The 19,934-nt window shown below is 51.8% G+C and overlaps 1 protein-coding gene across 1 annotated transcript in view; it reads left to right on the forward strand.

Moving 5' to 3' along the window:
- Positions 1–18,054, forward strand: part of ARHGEF17 (Rho guanine nucleotide exchange factor 17) — a 57,115-nt gene extending 39,061 nt beyond the window's left edge. The window contains exons 3-21 of the mRNA XM_080912008.1: positions 2,317–2,499; positions 4,313–4,429; positions 4,629–4,721; positions 4,896–5,072; positions 5,363–5,413; positions 5,653–5,762; positions 5,867–5,952; positions 6,389–6,507; positions 6,827–7,040; positions 7,532–7,605; positions 8,264–8,463; positions 8,631–8,935; positions 9,327–9,576; positions 9,797–9,883; positions 10,212–10,279; positions 10,500–10,648; positions 11,407–11,581; positions 11,671–11,940; positions 14,422–18,054. Coding sequence (XP_080768134.1) covers positions 2,317–2,499; positions 4,313–4,429; positions 4,629–4,721; positions 4,896–5,072; positions 5,363–5,413; positions 5,653–5,762; positions 5,867–5,952; positions 6,389–6,507; positions 6,827–7,040; positions 7,532–7,605; positions 8,264–8,463; positions 8,631–8,935; positions 9,327–9,576; positions 9,797–9,883; positions 10,212–10,279; positions 10,500–10,648; positions 11,407–11,581; positions 11,671–11,940; positions 14,422–14,618 — 2,925 coding nt within the window. The 3' untranslated portion in view covers positions 14,619–18,054. The remainder of the gene's footprint in view (positions 1–2,316; positions 2,500–4,312; positions 4,430–4,628; positions 4,722–4,895; positions 5,073–5,362; positions 5,414–5,652; positions 5,763–5,866; positions 5,953–6,388; positions 6,508–6,826; positions 7,041–7,531; positions 7,606–8,263; positions 8,464–8,630; positions 8,936–9,326; positions 9,577–9,796; positions 9,884–10,211; positions 10,280–10,499; positions 10,649–11,406; positions 11,582–11,670; positions 11,941–14,421) is intronic.
- The last annotated feature ends 1,880 nt before the right edge of the window (positions 18,055–19,934 follow it).

Here is a 19,934-nt window from a genome sequence, read left to right on the forward strand (position 1 = left end):
CCGGTGAGAGCTAGAGGCAGTCCAGTCAGACAGACAGACAGGCTTTGAGTCGCTTGTCCCCCACTGGGGACTGGAGTTTGAGTCTCTTCACTTCTTTAAGCCTTGGTCTCCCTGGCAAAATGAGGCTGTTTTTCCCGAAGTGAAGACTGAAAGATGGTGGTGTTGCCTCTCACGCCTGTCAGCAGGAGGAGGAGCTGTGGAACTCAGAGCAGGCAGGCCTGGACTCAGAATCCTCTGGGCTCTGTGAGGCAGGACCGGAGTCGAAGGAGCCAGATTGAGATTTTTGGGTGGGAGGGGAGAGGTAGAGGCGAACAGGAGAGTATCACCTAAACCCAAGGGCTGGGGTGCCACAACCCAGGAGTGTAGATGGAAAACCGGTCCCTCCAGGGTTCTGGAGGCTGGCTCACACTTCTTGGTCAGCTGTGTAACATGGACCCAGTTGTGCCTCACCTGCCCTGGCTGTAGAGTGGGAATTGTGACAGCACCTGTCCCAAATGCATATCTTAAGAGAGATGGGTGTAGCATCTCACATACTGCCTTACGTGTGTTTGTGTGGGTGTGGGGGCGGGGTGTGTGTGTGTGTGTGTGTGTGTGTGTGTGTGTGTGTTGGGGTGTGTGTGTGTTGTGGTATGTGCATGCTGCTTTTTGTGTATGTGTGTTGTTGGGGTGTATATGTGTGTGTTGCTGTTTATGTGTGTTGGTGTGTGTGTGTGTGTATGTGTGTGCCAGCTCAGATAAAAACAAATAAAATAACAAAGGTACAAACCAAGGTCAGTAGCCAAAAGGAGGTGGGATTTGAACCCAGGCCATAACTATATATACCCTTTTTCTGGTTTCACCTCCATCCTTGAATCCTGTCTTGAACCCTGATATTTCCAGCTAAGACACCTCCTTTTCCTAAGCAGCCTTTCCCTCCTTGGCCCCCACACCCTCTACTCTCCTGCTTCCAGAGTCCTTAACTCCCTCTGGCGGACTGTGTGCAAGCTTGTTTATTTCTTCCGTGGGTACCCTTGCCCAGCTTCTGGCTCTCTGGTATGGGGATTTGTGGCTCCTACGATGTGCCTGCTCCTCTGCCAAGTGACCCAGGTGAATGGTGTCACTTTTGCTCTGAGAGGAACCACAGATCCTGACTGGCCAAGGTTCTGGCTAGTACTGGCCAGAGAGCCCATATAAGGAGGCCAGCTGTGAGCTACTCAAGCCATACTAAGTCTTTTCAGGCTCTTCAGCCAGCCAAGAGTAATCTGTTAAGCTTTGACTTTTCCAATCTTGTTTTACAAAACAAGCCAGATTTTTTTAATGTTCAATATAAATGTTATTTTATAAATGTAACATCACATATGTCTTTCAATAAACTCCTTCATTTTTTTGGCTTGCAGTTGCATCATAGGCCAGTAGATGGCGATCTTGCCATGCAACTGCGGGGGGGGGGGGGGCATTGCTGTTCATGCTTAGGAAACACCACTAAATGTACATTTGTAGTGAAAAACAGAAATTTTAGTCACAGACTGCCCAGGAGATTAAAAAAATTTTTTAAACTAGTCTTTAGTACAGGCCTCTAGGAAATTCAGAATTAGCCTCCAGTGCCCTGCCTATAACACAGAACCCAAGAAGACCTTCTCATTTCAACGAATCCAGAGTGTGTTGTATAGTACGCAGCATGTCATAATATAATTGGCATCGGCTTTTCCCCCCCTAGAAAGTAACTAAGAATAACTATATCTTAGATTTGGTGAAATGTGGTTTTGTTTACTGTGTGCTTCATTTGACTAAATGTAAGCTCTGTTAGGTCTTATCATTGGCTAGGTTTTTGAAAGAAGATCTCACTATGTAGCCTAGGCTGGCTTTGAACTTGTGGTGATCCTCCTGCCTCAGTCTCCTGAGTACTGAGATTACAGGCGTATACCACTGTGTTTATCTTTTGGGTCTTTCTTATTCACTGCTGTCTAGTAGCTCTTAAAACAGTGCCTGGAAAACAGTAAATATTTTCTTGAGTTAACGAGGTGGGGCTGTCTCCTGCAAAGCATCCCATCTCCCGGTCTTCCTGCTTTCCTCCCTCCAAGATCTCATTATGAATCCGTCATGCTTTCCCTGTGCGCCTTCTCCTCCTTTGACAAAGCCCTGAGCTAGGCATGTCATAGGTAGCATTTGGGGACAGGGTCTCCCCCCCCACCCCCCACTGCTGAGCTCCTGGTCTAGCCAGGAAGGCACAGTGGCAAGTGGCTGAGCTGCAGGCCCGGGTGCTCCCCCTGTGCAGACCTGTGCGGGTGAGGTGAAGGTACCTCGGAGGAAGATGGACTGACCCCGTGTGTTCCCCAGGGTTACATGCAGCCACTAAAGCAACCAGAGAACTCCCTGCTGTGCGACCCATCTCTGGTGGATGAGATCTTCGACCAGATCCCTGAGCTGCTGGAGCATCACGAGCAGTTCCTGGAGCAGGTGCGGCACTGCGTGCAGACATGGCACGCCCAGCAGAAGGTGGGAGCCCTGCTTGTCCAGTCGGTGAGTGTCCCTGCCTCATGGACTGCCGCCATAGACCAAGGGACCTAGACGGGGAGGCTGGCACCGCTGCTGACCTGGACCTCACGGTCATGTGGCCTTGACATTGGTGCTTACCGAGTTCTGGCTCTTTTTTTTTTTTTAAATAGCCATAGTTCATACCGTCCAGCGCTTTTTGCATACTGGGCACTATCCTGCGTAGTAGATGTACCAGGGTCCTGGTCTTGCATGTCATCTGCCACTTACTCCTTGTCCCAGGAGCCACATTGTCCAGTGAGCTTCTCAAGGTCCTTCAGTGCTGGCTCAGAATTTCCAAAAGAACCACAAAAGCAAAGTTTAAAGCAAACCAAGAAAATGCAAAACCAAAACAAACAAAACCAAAACAAAGCTGGGTAGTAGTGATACATGTCTGTAATCCCAGCACTTGGGAGGCAGGGGCAGCCTGGTCTACAGAAGGCATTCTAAGACCGCCTGGGCTACATAGAGAAACTTTGTCTCAAAAAAACCAAAACCAAACAAACAAAACACACACTCACACACAAGCAAACAAAACATCTCATCTATTAAACTCCTGCAAACATAGTGTTGCTGCCTCGTCTTAAATTGGCGTTTATTTATGTAAGTGTAACTATATTTGAAAACTTTCAAGTTACATTTTTGAATTCCCAAGAATTCTTGATGATGGCTGATAAATCATAGCTAAACTCAAAGTGTTACTTAAGAGCCACATAGTTATAAAAGCAACACTATAGAGAATCCTTCCAGAAAATTCTAGGAGCTGAAAAGAAATGGTCTGCATACCAAGTTTAAAGCCAGTCAGGGATACAACGTGAGAACCCTGTCTTTATGAAAGAAAAGTCCTCTCTACTTTGGAACCTGAGCTTGTTTAAATGTGCTTGCTCTGAGGCGGAGCGGGACTTTAATAGATCTTAGTATATCCTTGCTGCAGAGAAACTGATGCCACTAGGTAGGATTCAGGGCTGTCATCTTCCCCTCGGTGTCACTTAAGCTCAGCCTCAGTCTGGACTGGATGCTGTCTGTGGGCTGACAGGAAGGAGCCTCAACCCAAGACAGGCCCTCCCAGGAGAATCGTTCTCCCTCATCTGCTCAGCCTCGGCCGTGTCCTGTCCAGAGACAGGAACAGTTGGCTCCTTAGGGATTCACGGACTCCTGATCTGTATCTTAGTCTGTCCTTGGTGCGGCTGAGACAGGAACCAAATTGTCCTCTCTTGGAGGAAAGTCCCCTGACCTAGCACCTAACCACCAGCCAAGCAGCAGGATTAACCACCAGCGTGTACCCTGTCCTGAACCAGGCTTTATTCTGCTGGGAGAGAGCCCTTAAGTCAGGCAGCAAGCACATTGCATCAAAGCAGGCTACAGCTCAGTGACAAGGGTGGGTTGAATGGGCTGGGAGGGGTGTTCCTCATGGGGGAACAGACGGCACAGGCAGAGCCCCAGCAGCTAGAACGGGTTTGTTCACTCCTACGGCCAGCAAGCTCTGAGGCCCGGCTACCTGGTTTAATGGGATTGAGACCCAGTGATAGATTGTCTGGAAGTGGAAAAAACAAAACCGGGTCTGGGCTCAGCACACATCTAAGCACATGTACATGTGCTTGTGCACAAACACCAAAGATACACACACACACACACACACACACACACACGCTCATTCAGTCACATGTCATACATGCAATGCACACACATTTTGGGAAAGAAAAGACCAAGCCTGACCATTTCAAGTTAAATAGACGGAAACTAGGTCAGGGTGAGTGGGGGAGGGGCTCCGAGCCTGCCTAACCTGCCTCTTCACCCACAGTTCTCCAAAGACGTTTTAGTGAACATCTATTCGGCCTATATTGACAACTTCCTCAATGCAAAGGATGCCGTGCGTGTAGCTAAGGAGGCCAGGCCAGCCTTTCTCAAGTTCTTGGAGGTACGTGGACTGGGGTAGGGGTGAAGTTAACCTCCTGTCAGGCTAGCGCTGGGCATCCCCGGAGCTCTTGACTGAGGTGCTTGCAAGTGTGTCAGACTCTGCCCTTGGGCTCACCTGGAGGGACTTGGCTAGGAGGGTGTCTCTTCCTGATGTATCAGTCCTCACATGGGAGCTCTCTCCCCTCCACCTTGGGTTTCAGCAAAGCATGCGTGAGAACAAGGAAAAGCAGGCGCTGTCCGACCTCATGATTAAGCCTGTGCAGAGAATCCCACGCTATGAGCTTCTGGTGAAGGTAGGCATGGGGCTGGTTGGACAGGGAGGCATGACGGGGAAAGCGTGTCTGGTCTCAGACTCCCGGCAGGAAAGAAAGTCCTCCTTGATATCTGTACCCTAGTCTCTCGTGCTCCGGCTGTCATTTCAATGCCTCAGGGGCAGCTGAACAGGTCCCCATTCCCTCCCACCTCAGGACCTTCTGAAGCACACGCCGGAGGACCATCCAGACCACCCACTGCTGCTGGATGCTCAGAGGAACATCAAGCAAGTAGCCGAACGCATCAACAAGGGTGTGCGGAGTGCTGAGGAGGCGGAGCGGCATGCCCGTGTGCTGCAGGAGATTGAAGCCCACATCGAGGGCATGGAGGATGTATGTGGCCCCCATCTTGCCCTGTCTGTGTCAGTGTCTGCAACTGTCACCTGGATTGTGGCCATTCACGTCCAGGAGGTCTGTGGTCTGCCCGCTTCTGTGACCACAGGGCCCCACCCTTCTGTGTCCTGTTCCTCCTCCGTCTGACCTTGTGGCCCTGGCCTGGCAGCGCAGTGATGCCAGAGAGGACAGGATGCTGCTCTAGCCGACCCCGTTCATAGAGTGGGCCAACGGGTCGCTGCAGGGTCAATAACTGGTTCTTAGGACCCCTTGTTTCTCCTACCCAACAGCTCCAGGCCCCCCTGCGGCGGTTCCTGAGGCAGGAGATGGTTATTGAAGTGGTAAGAGGTTCCCCTCACGTACCTTCAACCCGCCCAGGTCCACTCTCTGGCGCCTGCTGCCCTCGGGTTCCTGCGCCCCGCCACCACTAGGATGGGAGCCCTGCATGAACCCTGACTCCACATAAACGGGGGAGAGCCCTTACCCCTCCCTGGGACTTGCTGTCCCTGTGGGCACTAGGGTAATATAGGTAGGTCTCTAGACTGCGCACTCAGCCTGACTCCCACTTTGGACCCTACAGAAGGCAATTGGAGGCAAGAAGGACCGGTCCCTCTTCCTGTTCACGGATCTCATTGTCTGTACCACCCTGAAACGGAAGTCGGGCTCCCTGAGGCGCAGTTCCATGAGCCTGTGAGTGGCCAGGGTGGGGCTGGGTGGTGCAGGCAGGAGAGCCATTGATCTGTCGTGGGCTCTACTCCCTGCCCCAGCCAGAGCACCCCATTGGCTACCCACAGGTACACAGCAGCCAGCGTCATTGATACAGCCAGCAAGTACAAGATGCTGTGGAAAGTGCCACTGGAAGACACGGACATCATCAAGGGTGAGGCTGACTGGAGTCTTGTCAGAGAGGGGTTGGGTTTCCGGAGTCTGGCTGCCTGTGTATCCATTTTTCTGCTTTTGTGACTCATTTTTCATCCCATATGAGGGGCTGGTTTTGAAGAGCCGGCTTAGTTTTCATGCAACCAGACCCACATATCCATGCAGGTCCTCCTTAGAGCCCTAGCAAGCTCTCCAAGAGTAGGTTGCTCTGTGCCATGTGGCTCTATACCAGGCCCAGTCCCCTCCTCCCAGGACCATTTGGTTTTCTTTTCTCCTGAAAGCTGCCTGTTTACCTTGTTTCTGAGAGCTTGGGTCTGGAAGCTCTCCATTTGCCAGGCCCACCCCGTGTCCAGCTGAAGGCTGTGCAGTGAGGGGAGTGTGTCTGTCCAAGCTGGACCTTGTCTTATGTGTCTACGGCTTTCCTCTTTCCTCGCCAGGGGCAACTCAGGCCACCAATCGGGAGACCATACAGAAGGCCATCAGCCGTCTGGATGAGGACCTGGCGACCCTGAGCCAAATGAGCAAGCTCTCAGAGAGCCTCGGCTTCCCCCACCAGGTCTGTGCCCTGAGCTAAGGCAGTGTTGGCTGGGACTTCCCCTGACCTTGTCTGAGGGAGAGACAGTCTTGGCTTTTGCCTGAGGGAGCAGTTGGTCCTGTCACTTATCTGAAGGGGAAAATTATAGTCCTGCTTCCACTTAAGGGGAAGTAACAGGTCCGGGTCTGAGGGAGGAGACGTCGGAGGGGGAGAAAGGCCCAGCCCTGTCTGTGGCGGAAAGAGGCTGCCTTCCCTGTCTCGGGGGGAAAAGATGGGTCTCCTCAGTGCAAGTGCCCACGTGGTGAGACCTTGGCCTGAGGCCTGGGCTCTTTTCCCACAGAATCTAGATGAAGCCTTGAAGGATCTCTCAGCCGCCATGCACCGGGACCTGTCAGAAAAGCAGGCGCTGTGCTATGCCCTTGCCTTCCCACCTACCAAGCTGGAGCTGTGTGCCACCCGGCCCGAGGGCACCGACTCCTACATCTTCGAGTTTCCCCACCCTGATGCCCGCCTGGGCTTTGAGCAGGCCTTTGATGAGGCCAAGAGGAAGCTGGGTGAGCCAGGGTTCATGCTGGTGTCTTCTCTCACAGTCCCCGCCAGTCCTGACTGTGGAAGCCAGAACTCTGAACTGGCCTCCTCGCCTCCCGCAGCACATAGGGAGGGTGGACTGAGTCTTCCCCAGTGAAACAGCAGGCAGGGCTCTGGTGCCCAGCTTCCCCCTGGTAGGATATGTACTCCCGGACAGAGTCGTGTAGGACAGGGACCCCAGTATAGACCTGAACAACCAAACAACCTTTCTCTTCCTCAGTGTAGGCTCGGCTGAGTCCTGGAGAGTTATTAGACCTGTAGTTTAGTGATCTGGGGCTGTTCAGTGCACAGAAAGGAAAGCTGAGGCCAAACACAAACTGGGAGTAACCACGACCTCTCTGGCAGAGCTGGCACCAGGTCCGCCCTAGGGAGACTAGAATGGGGCGGGAGCAGAGCCAGCGTGAGGTGGGTGCTAAGCAGGGTTTTCTCTCCTTTTGCCCTGTTTCCTCTGCTACAGCATCCAGTAAAAGCTGTCTGGACCCTGAGTTCCTGAAGGCCATCCCTATCATGAAAACTCGAAGTGGCATGCAGGTGTGTGCAGGCATGTGGGCCATGTAGATATGTCCATTCAAAGCTAAGCGTGCATGAGTTTTTGTTTGGTGTACCATCTCACATACATATTATAAACATTGTGATCGCTCCCCGTGTCTGAGTATATACGCGTGCACATTGCGTGTGTGTGACGTGTACAGGCATGTGCATATGAACAAAGGCTGTAGGTTTGAAGTCTAGGTCATACATTTGTGTAAGTTTTCATACCTAACCAATAGTACCAGAATCACATATTAATTAAATGCATACATTCATGATTCCATTTGAAGTACATGTATGTGTACATACAGGTTTGGGTGGCTTTTGTATCAGCAGTGTGCATTTGACATGTAGCATGGTGTAGAGGTGTATATAAACCTGCCACCCCTCTGTTCTGCTGACACCCCTCTGTTGGTACTGACAAATCCTTTTTTTTTTTTTAAGATTTATTGATTTATTATATAAGCACACTATAGCTGTGTTCAGACACACATCAGATCCCATTACGGATGGTTGTGAGCCACCATGTGGTTACCAGAATTTGAACTTGGGACCTCTGGAAGAGTAATCAGTCAGTGCTCTTAACCGCTGCGCCATCTCTCCGGCCCTGACATAACTCTAACATTCCTCTTTCCCTGTACACTGGGGTTCCCCACAGTTTTCGTGTGCTGCACCCACCTTCAGCAGCTGCCCAGAGCCGGCACCAGAGGTGTGGGTGTGCAACAGTGACGGCTACGTAGGTCAGGTGTGCCTGCTAAGCCTGAGGGCCGAACCAGACGTGGAGGCCTGCATCGCAGTTTGCTCTGCCCGCATTCTCTGTATCGGAGCGGTGCCCGGCCTGCAGCCACACAGCCCGAGGTGAGGCCCTGGTGGCGAGCCTGTGGCGCCTGCCTTTGGCCCGGTACACCCTGAATCTGGATCCGGTGGTGGTGGGTGGTGCCGGGAGGCGGGCTGTCCGAGGGCGTGGTCGGATTAGGGTGCTATCTCGGGCGCCTCCTAGTGGCATCTCTTTCCTATGTCTCTAGAGAGCAGCCAGAGCCCTTGAGGAATCCCCCAGAGACCACACTGGAGTCCGCTGGGCCAGAGCTAGATGTCGAGGCCACAGCTGAGGAGGAAGCAGCGACAACGCTGGCTGAGCCAGGGCCTCAGCCTTGCCTACACATTTCCATCTCAGGATCTGGCCTGGAAATGGATCCAGGACCTGCCAAGGGTGACCCCCAGCCCGAGTTGGTGCCCTTTGACAGCGACTCTGATGATGAATCTTCACCCAGCCCCTCCGGGACACTACAGAGCCAAGCCAGCCAATCTACCATTTCCTCCAGCTTTGGCAGTGAGTGTGGGTGGGAACTGAGAGAACAGTGAGTGAGGAGATACCAGTGGAGGCGAAAGCTGGAGTGGGGGATGGGAATATGAAGACTCGGAAGGCAGCGAGTCAGACACAGGTCCTGGAGACCTGGAGACAGTTAAGAAAGATGGGTATTGATTGGGTAGAGTGGGTAGTCCCTCCATCTAGATGTAATTGGACTTAAGATAGTCAGGCGAGGTCTAGGAACCTGTAGTGTGTGCTGAGAGTGAGCAGGGGAAAGCAGGAGAAAGGCCTTAGCAGACACAGGGTCCAGGGGTAGGAGGGATGTGACCAGGAGGGACACACCGAGGCCTAGAAAGATGTCAGATCTCTGCCCAGTGGAGGGGAATAGGGATAGAGATCTTTGTCCCTTCAGATGAAGAGACACCAAGCTCCAAGGAGGCCACTGCAGAGACAACCAGCTCTGAGGAAGAGCAAGAACCTGGCTTCCTGTCACTCTCTGGCTCCTTTGGGCCAGGCGGACCCTGTGGTGCCAGCCCAATGGATGGAAGAGCCCTTCGCCGCTCCAGCCGTGGTTCCTTCACAAGGGGCAGCCTTGAGGACCTGTTGAGCGTGGATCCTGAGGCCTACCAGAGCTCTGTGTGGCTGGGCACTGAGGATGGCTGGTAGGGGCAGGAGAGTCCTAGGGCAAAAGTGAGGGTGTGGGGGTGGGTCTAGTCTCGGAGGTTCCGCCAGCTGAGGTCCCAGAGGGACCAAAGCCCAAGAAAATTAGTGCCTGTGTCAGTGCCTGCTGGAGGGGAGGTAGAGGCAGAGAGGGCGGTGAAGGGATGGTACCTGGGACTGGTAGATTTGACCAGTTGTCAAAGACGTTCCCCTAACCCACAGTGTCCACGTCTACCAGTCCTCTGATAGCATCCGCGATCGCAGGAACAGTATGAAGCTCCAGCATGCTGCCGCCGTGACCTGCATCCTGTAAGGCCCCGGGTTGCCCCTCCCACCCCAGTCTTCTTGGCTAGCACATAGGCTGCCTCTGTTCATCCTCCTCAGCTCTGCTGCTCCCCCTTTCTGAGGAAGATACAAAACAGAGGCTTAGACCAAGGCCAGCTGTGTGTCTTCCAAACTGTTAGTATGGGTGTTTTCGTGTGGCTTCTTGGCCTCAGGTTCCCCCAACTTTGAAAGTAGAGAATCAGAGTACAAAGGGTGATCTCTTAGAAGCCAGAGCCATTGTACCTATGATTTCTTTGACCCCTGGATACCCATTTCAGCCTCTAGAAGTATCTCACTATTTCCTTTTTCTCAGGTATCTGAATAACCAGGTGTTTGTGTCTTTGGCCAATGGAGAACTTGTAGTCTACCAAAGAGAAGCAGGTAGGTGCCACACACACACGCCTGCCCTTATCCCTTGGTGGTAACTGAGCTCTTGTTTAAGGAAAAGCCACAAGCCTACACATATGGGGCTCTGGGCACTTCCTAGGGCCCCCATATCTTCTCTTATAAATGGGAGCATCCACATCTTTTCAGGGAAGACTGAGATTTGGCACTGCACTAAATTTTTGTTTTATGATTTTTTAACCCATTCCTTCTTCAGGGCGTTTCTGGGATCCTCAGAACTTCAAATCGTTGACCCTGGGTTCTCAGGGGAGCCCCATTACCAAGATGGTGTCTGTAGGTGGACGGCTGTGGTGTGGCTGCCAGAACCGGGTCCTTGTCCTGAGCCCTGACACACTGCAGCTGGAGGTAGCAGGGGTGGGGGGCAGAATTGGTGATTTGGGATGAGCTGGGGTCATAGAAGAGGGAGATAAGACCAGAGGGACAAAGAAGCATCCAGTGTAGCTGTTAGGACCTTTCGCTGACCTCTGACCCTCACCAGGCCAGTCTCTAGCCATCCCTATTCCTATTTCTACTCTAGCTAGTGAGGAAGACAGCAAGTTCCCATAAACGTTAGAATTTCTCAGTTATGTCCCTGCTGTATCATTTCTGTACAATAATATCGGGGTCTTCGCAGGAGAGAGGGTCCTTGATATCAGCATCCGTATAAACCTCTGGTCCTTGGTCCTGCTTTGTTTACATGCAAACCATAAGACTGGACAGAACCTAGGGCCACCGATTTCCTTGGGTTTTATTGCCTGAGTTGAAGGTTAAAGCCTGGGGTCAGTATGTGACCACGGGCCTTCTTAGGGTATGACTTTTCCATCTAGCCTAACACTTCCTCATCTATCCAGGGAGAGACCAATGGCTGGTCTTACACTCACACAAGCTTAATCACTCAAGTGTTGTAGGGAGAGGGCACCCCTTTTTACTTCTCTGGAGGGTTAAGTGGGCAAAGCTTTGAAATGGAACAACCAGGCCCAGGACCAAGACTGCCTCAGCTCTCAATTGGGGCAGGTGTCTAGAGGACTGTGCGGAGCTATGTGTGGGATGGGCAGGGGTGTGGCTCAGGCAGGAGGACCCTGGGCAGCTTTGCCAACACCGCCTGGTCTCCGTCCTCTCCACAGCACACATTCTACGTGGGGCAGGATGCCAGCCGAAGTGTGGCTTGCATGGTGGACTCCAGTCTGGGTGTGTGGGTGACCTTGAAAGGTAGTGCCCATGTTTGTCTCTACCATCCAGACACCTTTGAGCAGCTGGCAGAGGTAGATGTCACCCCTCCTGTCCACAGGATGCTGGCAGGTACTGACCCTCCACTCCCATCCCAGGGGAGGCTTTGAGAAGGTCAGCCGACAGGCCCAAAAATGCTCTTCTCCCCCACAACCCTCCAGGCTCAGACGCTATCATCCGGCAACACAAGGCAGCCTGCCTGAGGATCACAGCGCTGTTGGTGTGTGAGGAACTGCTGTGGGTGGGCACCAGTGCTGGGGTTGTGTTGACTATACCCACCTCGGCAAGCACCGTGAGTTGCCCACGAGCACCTCTCAGCCCTGCTGGCCTGTGCCAGGGGCACACTGGCCATGTCCGCTTCCTGGCTGCAGTCCAGCTGCCTGACGGCTTCAACCTTCTCTGTTCAACCCCACCACCCGCCCCAGACACAGGTGGGTCGGCACATTCCTCTCCCATCCAGGGGCTCTGCCAGGGGAGGCTTTAGGAGGGTGGGAGAGCAGAGAGCCAGGCGTGAAGCCTGTTACAAGAAATAGGCTGCAGAGCCCTCAGATGAAACTGTGTGGGTGCTCTTGTGTGTGAGCATGCGCTGAGTGCTTGCAAGCGTGTGTTTGAAGCTGTTGTCCAGGGAAGTGTCATAGGAGTCAGGAAGTGAGCTAGAAGCTAATCAGGGACAGATATTCATGGAAAATATATTCTGTTGTGTCTGTTTCTTTGTGTCTCAGGAAATAAAGCTGAGCTAGAAATGAGGTATCGGACAGGAAATGGACTCAGGAGGCGATGCCCAGAACAGGAAGTAGAAAGAGCACCAGAAAAGAGGAGAGAGAGAACGGCATATTTGTCTGAGTGACAGGAAGTGGGATTAGAAAGTGAAACAATAGGAAAACGAGGTACTTCTCGGAGGTCACGATGCTTTTATAGCACAGGAAACCTTGTTCCCAAGAGGAAATGAGCGGGGAACAGGAGACAGTGGAGCCTAACATAGACCCTGTGTGGATCTAGAAAAGAGCTGAGCCACGTCAACCGGAAAAGGACATCAGGTGCAATTATGCGTTACATAGCAACAGCTCATGATCTGAGAGCTGTGTGTTTGGATGATTTCATTGCTGTGTGTGTCATAGCTCACTTACAGAAACCAGATGGTGTGAGCCCACGGGGCTGTGCTAGGTGAGATCTGTATGGTATAGCCTATTGCTCTTAGAGCCAGGACAAGAGAATAAAGAACTGTAGTAAACACACGGTAGACAAGGCTGCGCTAGCACGCCCTGCTCAGTGTTTACGGTAAACGGGCTTGTGGTTTTTTGGGTTTTTTTTTTTTTTTTTTTTGGTTTTTGGTCATTGTTGTTTGTTTGTTTGTTTGTTTTGAGACAGTTTCTCCGTGTAGACCTGGCTGTCTTGGATGCACCTGTCTCTGCATCCTCCTCCTTCTCTTCTTCCTCTTCCCCCTTCCCTCCTCCTTTTCCTCCTCCTTCTCTTCTTCCTCCTCTCCCTTCCCTCCTTCTCCTTTTCCTCCTTCTCCTCCCCCTCCTCCTCCTTTTCCTCTTCCTCCTCCCCCCTCCTCTTCCTCCCCAACTCCTCCTCCACTTTCTTTTCCTTCTTCTCCTTCTCCTCCTCCTTTTTAAAAACTAGATCAGGTTCTTTGACTGAACCTGGAGCTCATCCGTTCGGCTAGGCTGAATGGCCAGTGGGTCCCTGGATCCTCCTGTCTCTGCTTCCCCAGTACTGGGTTTACAGACATGCCCCCTGCACTCAGGGCTTTGACATGGATGCTGGGGACATGAACTCCTAGCCATTTCCATCTTTAGTCATATAAGGTCCTCTGTATTGTAGCTACACAGAGCATTCTGGCTGATGGGACTGAAAACACCCTTATCACCTAGGGAAGTTGTAGCCAGCTTACTGGCAGTGAGTCACGTCACTCACATGTCCCGAGTATAAACAGACCTACAGTGTGCAGCCAGCCACATAAAAGTGTAGCACATTCACCTGTGTGCAGAGCATATGTTATGTGTTTAGTACAAGTTACTAATTTTTTTTTATCTTTTTAATTTTTCTGGGCTTTTGTTTTTGTTTGGGAACATGCGAAGACTTTTTCCTACACCATGAATACGCTAGGCTTTCTTAGCAGAGAACACATCCACTACTTACATTAAGGAAGTTTACTAGCCAGGTGGGATTGGCACGTGCCATTGTTCCCAACACTCAGGAGGCATTTTTTTTTAAGGTTTATTTATTCTTATAGATGTGAGTACACTGTTGCTGTCTTCAGACACACCAGCAGAGGGCATCGGATCTCATTACAGATGGTTTGTGAGCCACCATGTGGTTGCTGGGAACTGAACTCAGGACCTTTGGAAGGGCAGCCAGTACTCCTAACCACTGAGCATCTCTCCAGCCCCCCAGGAGACATTTCTTGAATTCGAGGCCAGCCTGGTCTACAGAGTGAATTTAGGACAGTCAAGGCTACACAGAGAAACCCTTTTTCAAAAAAAAAAAAAAAAAAAAAAAGCCAAAGTTCAGTTCCCAACACTCAGACCAGTTGGCTCTCCAGCTTTGTGGCACAAAGCTTTAGTCCCAGCACCCAGGAGGCCAAGGCAGGTGGAACTCTGCAAGCTCCAGGCCAGCCAGGACTACATAGGAAGATCCTGTTTCAAAACAAATAAAACCAGATTGGTCAAGGGAGATACCCAACCAGTGTAGCTCACTTGCATGCATACTGTATGGTGTACACACACATAGGCATAAGAAGTATACTGCCAAGTAAGAAGACGTTTCTTTCAGTGTGGAAATCCTCGGTTAACAGGAAGTGGGAATCTCCCACAGGAAGTGTGTGTCTTCTGGGATGTAGAAGTTTAAGCAACGGTAGCACAGGACAGGTTGCCTCAGGTTACCCTGTCCCTCTCCTTGTCCCCCAGGCCCTGAGAAGCTGCCATCCCTTGATCACCGGGACTCCCCTCGGCGCCCAGGCCCTGCCTCAGCCAGGCCTAAAATGCTGGTCATCAGTGGTGGTGACGGCTCTGAGGACTTCCGGCTCAGCAGCGGGGGCGGTAGCAGCAGCGAGACCGTGGGCCGAGATGACAGCACAAACCACCTGCTCCTGTGGAGGGTGTGACTCTGTGGCCCAGAACTCACCTGTCCACCTGCCCTCAGCCTGCCTGTCTCTTCCCAGGCCACATGTAGACCCTGAGCAGAGTGTCCAAGCAGGGGCATGCCACGCGGACTCTGCCTCCTCTTTGTGGAAGCATCCCTGGTAGGACAGCCACCAGCTAGGCTGAGGCCTCTCTTACCCACCGACTACCCTGGTACTCCCCTTTGGGAGCAGGGTGGAGATGTGGGGGCTGCCCAGGACCTCTGACCCTGAAGCTTCTACCAAAGACACAGCTGGGCCTGGGCCCCACAGGGCTGGAGAGGCCGTGTGCAATATATGGAGAGCTCTCTGGGGCAGTGGGAAGGCTGAGGGGCAGAACCACCCCCTTTCCTATGTACAGTATTTATGTGACTTTTTAGATGAACACTTTCCAAAGCACTTATTTATGCAGTGACCTGGGGCAGGACACAGTGTGAGGAAAAGACAGGAGGAGAAAAGCTTGTTCCTGCCTGAGAGGTCACCCTGGAGCCCTGACCAGGCTGTCCTGGAAGGACCAATGCCCATCTGTGACACACACACACACACTCATACTCACACTGCATGTTCAGGGCACTAAGACACTGTCCCTTAACATAAACTCCAGCCCTCCCTGATGCGGTCGCTCATCCCAATCCAGAAGCAAAGTTTGCTCAGTCACTCTCAGTGGGGAGCGTCCCAGGGTTTAGCATTTCCAAGGTGAAGCCTGAGGTTCCTTAATGTGGGAACATTGGTAGGTCTGGGACAATCCTCTCGGCTGGCCCAAGCCCCAGCTTGTCTCCTCATGTCTCATGCACTGGCACAATGGTCACCTGTGGGTGACCTATGAGTCCCCTTTCTCTGACCACCGAATTGAGTCCCTCTCTAAATACCCAACCTGCCAAGCACAGCCCCTTCAGGAAGGACACCCCACCCTCACCCTCACCCTCACCGTCAGGCTGCGGGGAACCACACCAACCCTCAGACTCTTGCTTCAGCTACAACTCCAAAGGTCTGGTTTCAGATAGGGTTTGTTTGTTCTGTTTGATTTTGTTTTTCTTTGGGGTGGGTGGGTCCTTGTGGTCTTAGATGATGCTTCTCTTGCTACCAAACAGCCATGTATTAACTCTCCTCGGATGATGAAATTTAAAGAGTCAATAAATAGAAACACCAAATGATGGCTCCCCCCGGCCTTGGGCCATCATGGCCTCCTGCCAGCTGTCTCCCCAAGGACAAGGGCTTCCTGACTCACTTGGGCCAAAGGGAGGAGATAAAGAAGTCCCGGGGTAAAGGGTTGATACTGACTTGCAGTGTTGTCATGGGCAGGTCATTGCCCCGTTTGGGCTTCAGTCTCATCAGAGGAATGGGAGGATTTTGAATGTTCATATTCCTTACAAATCGTATGCGTATCAATAATGCATCAGTCTAGGGCGTCCACGTCGGCCTAGGTTTGGGCTTGGAAGTCAGACATGGAGTCGGGGCAGTAGAGTTTCTGTCTTAGGCTCCTATGGAGCAGAACTACCACCTAAGTCTGACTGATTCTGGTCCATAGAGATGTGTCATTAAACTAGACTGTAAAGAATCCAAATGCCCAGCAGCACGGGGCCACTCTCTAGGGACAAAGAGCTCCTCACACCAGGCTGTCCCCATGGTCCTTGAAGTGGTCCTCACAGCAAAGGGCAAGTTATGCCTCATCCCTGCTTAGTTCAACCCGAATGGCTGCCTTAAAAAGTCTGTTTCTTGGACCGGAACAATAATAGTTTAGTGGTGAAGAGTACTGACTGCTCTTAGAGAGGACCCAGGTTCAATCCCCAGCAGCTCACAGTCCCAAGGGATCAAATGCCCTCTTCTGGCCTCCTGGGGTACTGCATGCATATGGCCACCTCCATGCAGGCAAAATACCCCATACACACAAAATAACTTTTCAATAACAAATTCTGTTTCTGCACTGAACGAATACATCGGTTGGCAGACTGTGTGCTTGGCACGTGGGAAAACTGAAGCAGGGTGTTCTTGAGTTCAGAAGCAGCTTAGACCAGGTATGGTGGTTGGTGCCTATAATTCTAACACTTGGGAGTCACTAACCAGTGCATCTCTGAATTCAAGGCCAGCCTGGTCTACCTAGCATGTTCTAAGTAAACCGGTGCTGCATAGTGAGACCCCCTTCTCCATTTCAAAACAAAAATGGTCTACATGGCAACACACACACCCCAAAAAATAGAAAAAGGGAGAAAGTGTAGGCGCATGCTTTACTAACACATATGCACCCTTCGGGGATCTGCTGGGTCTTCAACACAACAGGAAGTGTATAGGACATCTTGCTAGCAGCATTTTTTGTGAGAAGATGGTTACGCTCTTGTGGAATTCAGGATGGAATGGAAGGAACACGACGGAACCGCTTCTGTTTGGAATCTTGACTGATACCAGCTATGTGACCAGGCTGAGTTATTTCCTTCTCAGTAATGGGATCCTGCAGGATGCGTATAGTTCTTAGAATACAAAGAGGTCCATTCTGGCCCTAAAATCAAAAGGGTGCCTGAGACTGGAGACCTGAGCCGGCAAGCAGAGCCCAGTGATGTGGATGTTGAAGGTCCACCTCAGGCTCCTCCTCCCTGCCACTAGTCCAGCCTTTTGCATTTCTGTCTGGTTGTCACCTCAGCCATTTCTGCCACTCCAGGATTTCTGCCCTTGACAGAGGCCCAAAGCCGACTTCACTTTCAGGACTAGATACACAGGGCTGGGGCTGGGCCATCCGTCAGTAAGTGCCTCCCTGGGAATAGGGCTGGCGCATTGCACTGCCGCTGGGAAGACCGCCTGCCTGGGCATGGGCTGGCCTGAGGGCAGGTGCTATTCTGGGTCAGGCGCTCAGCTTGTGCTAGTTTGCTGTGAGTAGGGCGGTCCTGAGGAATCAGGCCTCAGCCTCCTTCCCAAGGGAGGCTTCTGGAAAAATTACAACCTGGGTTGTTCACTGTAGTTCTCCGGGGGCACAGGCCCACCGAAGGCCAATGAAATTAAAACCTTAGCTAGGACCCAGGTACCAGTATTTTTATAGGAAGCCACTGATATGTAACACATGTATGAGAAAGTACACAAACCAGTGTACAGCTCAGTGGGTGTAAATAAAGGCCAAGAACTACCCCATCACCCCAACAGCTGTCCTCATGGCCACCCAGGCTTGAGACACTGTGGGGTGTGGTTTCCCCAAACAGCATAGAGAACTGCCTTAAAGGGCATGATTGTGGGTGAGAGGAAGCAGGACCGGGGTGTGCTATGAAGCAGGAACATGCAGGGGGTGTGAGAGAGTGGTGTGAATGATCCATTGTACAGATAGGACGAGAGAAGACTGAAGGAGCTAGGATGGATGTTCTGAGGGCAGGGCACATTCTCTGCTTCATCCCTAAGCCTACTTATTGTAGCATTCATCATACAGTAAGTGCTCAATAAACGCTGAATTTGTGTTAATGGAATAAAGGTTGGAGAATCCGGTTGAGACACAGCCGTATTTCTTTCTTTCTTTTTTTTTTCTTTGAGACAGTGTCTGTAGCTGAGGATGACCTTGAACTTTCGATCCTCCTGCCTTGAATGCTGGGATTAGACCTGAGTGCCACCACAACTGATTTTATTTGCTGCTGGAATCAAAGCCAGGGTGATGCCCATACTAGGCAAGCACTGCGTCTGAGCTACAGAGTTGTAGGTCTTCCATACCAGGGAACGGTAGAGTCGGTTTCCTTTGGCTGCTTGCTGAAAGCCACAGCTGGGCTCCTCCGAGCCTTAGAATGGTCCAGAAAGGTTGTTGCTACTATTTCCTGTTCTGACGAGGAAACTGAGGTGCAGAGGGGCTCAGTGTCTTCTTCCTTGAGGTCATTCACCTATGAGAACTGGATTCACACCCTCAGGTCTTGGTGCCTTGTGGGAGAGAAGGGGGTGGTCACACAAGGTTTGTGGACGAGCAGAGTGGCCAGTGACACGTGTCGCACTCACATTCAGACTGCTCTGGGGAGTAAGTAACTCCTGCTGGATCCCGGAGGGACTGAGGTGGAACCAAAGATGATCTCTTCAAGGAGCTGTGTCTGCAGATTCCCTTGAGCTAGAGACAAAGGTCAGGATTTAGCTAGACTTCTTCATAAGGAAATGGACCTTAGGGAGCAGGACTTAGTGATCACCCAGAAAGGCAGGATTGACCTTAGGGAATAAACTCTAGGCTTGAAAGTTTCTCGTGGTCAGAAAAGTCAGGAAATGTCTCAGGACGAGAAGAGACAAAAGGCTCACACTTGGGGCGAGCCTCAGCACACTGAGGTCTAGGGAGCTTGGCAGGACAGCAGAAATCTGGCTAATTGTCTTGGTCTTGAGTCTGGGGAGGAGAGAGGGGTACCCAAGGATTAGAAAGCAAGTTGCAGCCCTAGCCTCTGCTCACTGGTACCTGGAGGCAAATTTTTGATTCTGTGCACCCCACTGACCTCTGAGAGCCCTTCACATCTTTTGCATGCTTGCCAAACACCAACTCTCTGTCTCTCTGTCCTTAAGCCACAAGATGGTTGCAGGAAGTAGCAAGGGGAAGTGCTATTTTGGGCCCAATTATGGCCAGTGAGGAACCTTGATGGGCACAGGCAAGAAGACAGGCCTCCAAGGGTGGTCGAGGTAGAGTACAGGACAGACCTGCACAGAAGGCCAGGGAGCAGGTTTGGCGATAAATGTAGGCAGAGCCCCAGATGCTGTGTTTTGGGAAGGTGCCCAGAGCAAGTGCTGAGGCAGAGAAGGTGTGTGCACTGGGGGAGGAGGCAGACTGGGGCTCCAAATTCCAGTCTCCCTCTTGAAGTTGCTCTTAACATGGGGCTCTGCAAATACTATATGCAGGGAAATAAAGACACGTGCTTAAGGCTACCCAGCCTGTCGCTGATACAGCTAGGGCTTGACCTTTAACCATGTGACACCAAAGCATGTATTCCTCAGTTTCTCCTAATTCCTCCCCTCTAGGCTGCCTCCCTCCTAGGCATGGCCCAGCACCTCAAGACCCGTGATCTGATATGGAACTGGGCTGCAAGTCTGGCCTAGGTAGAACTAACCCCACCATCCCCCACAGCCTATAGTCAGTTCTTCTCAGACTCTTCCACCCTGCAAGGGACAAAGAGGCCCTCATCTTTTCCTTTCTGAGCACAGCCAGGTGGAAAAATAGGGTCTAAGTCCAGAGAAGACAGCTCAGAATCCTGGGCCTCTGAGGGAGTCAGTAAAAGGGCGTGTGTCAGGACAATCCCATCCAGTGGGGTCCAGACCTGGCCTAGGGTCTAGATCTAAATGTAGGCTGAACCAAGTGAGTCCTTAGACACA

Source organism: Micromys minutus, assembly GCF_963924665.1.
Source record: "Micromys minutus genome assembly, chromosome: 2".
NCBI lineage: Eukaryota > Metazoa > Chordata > Mammalia > Rodentia > Muridae > Micromys > Micromys minutus.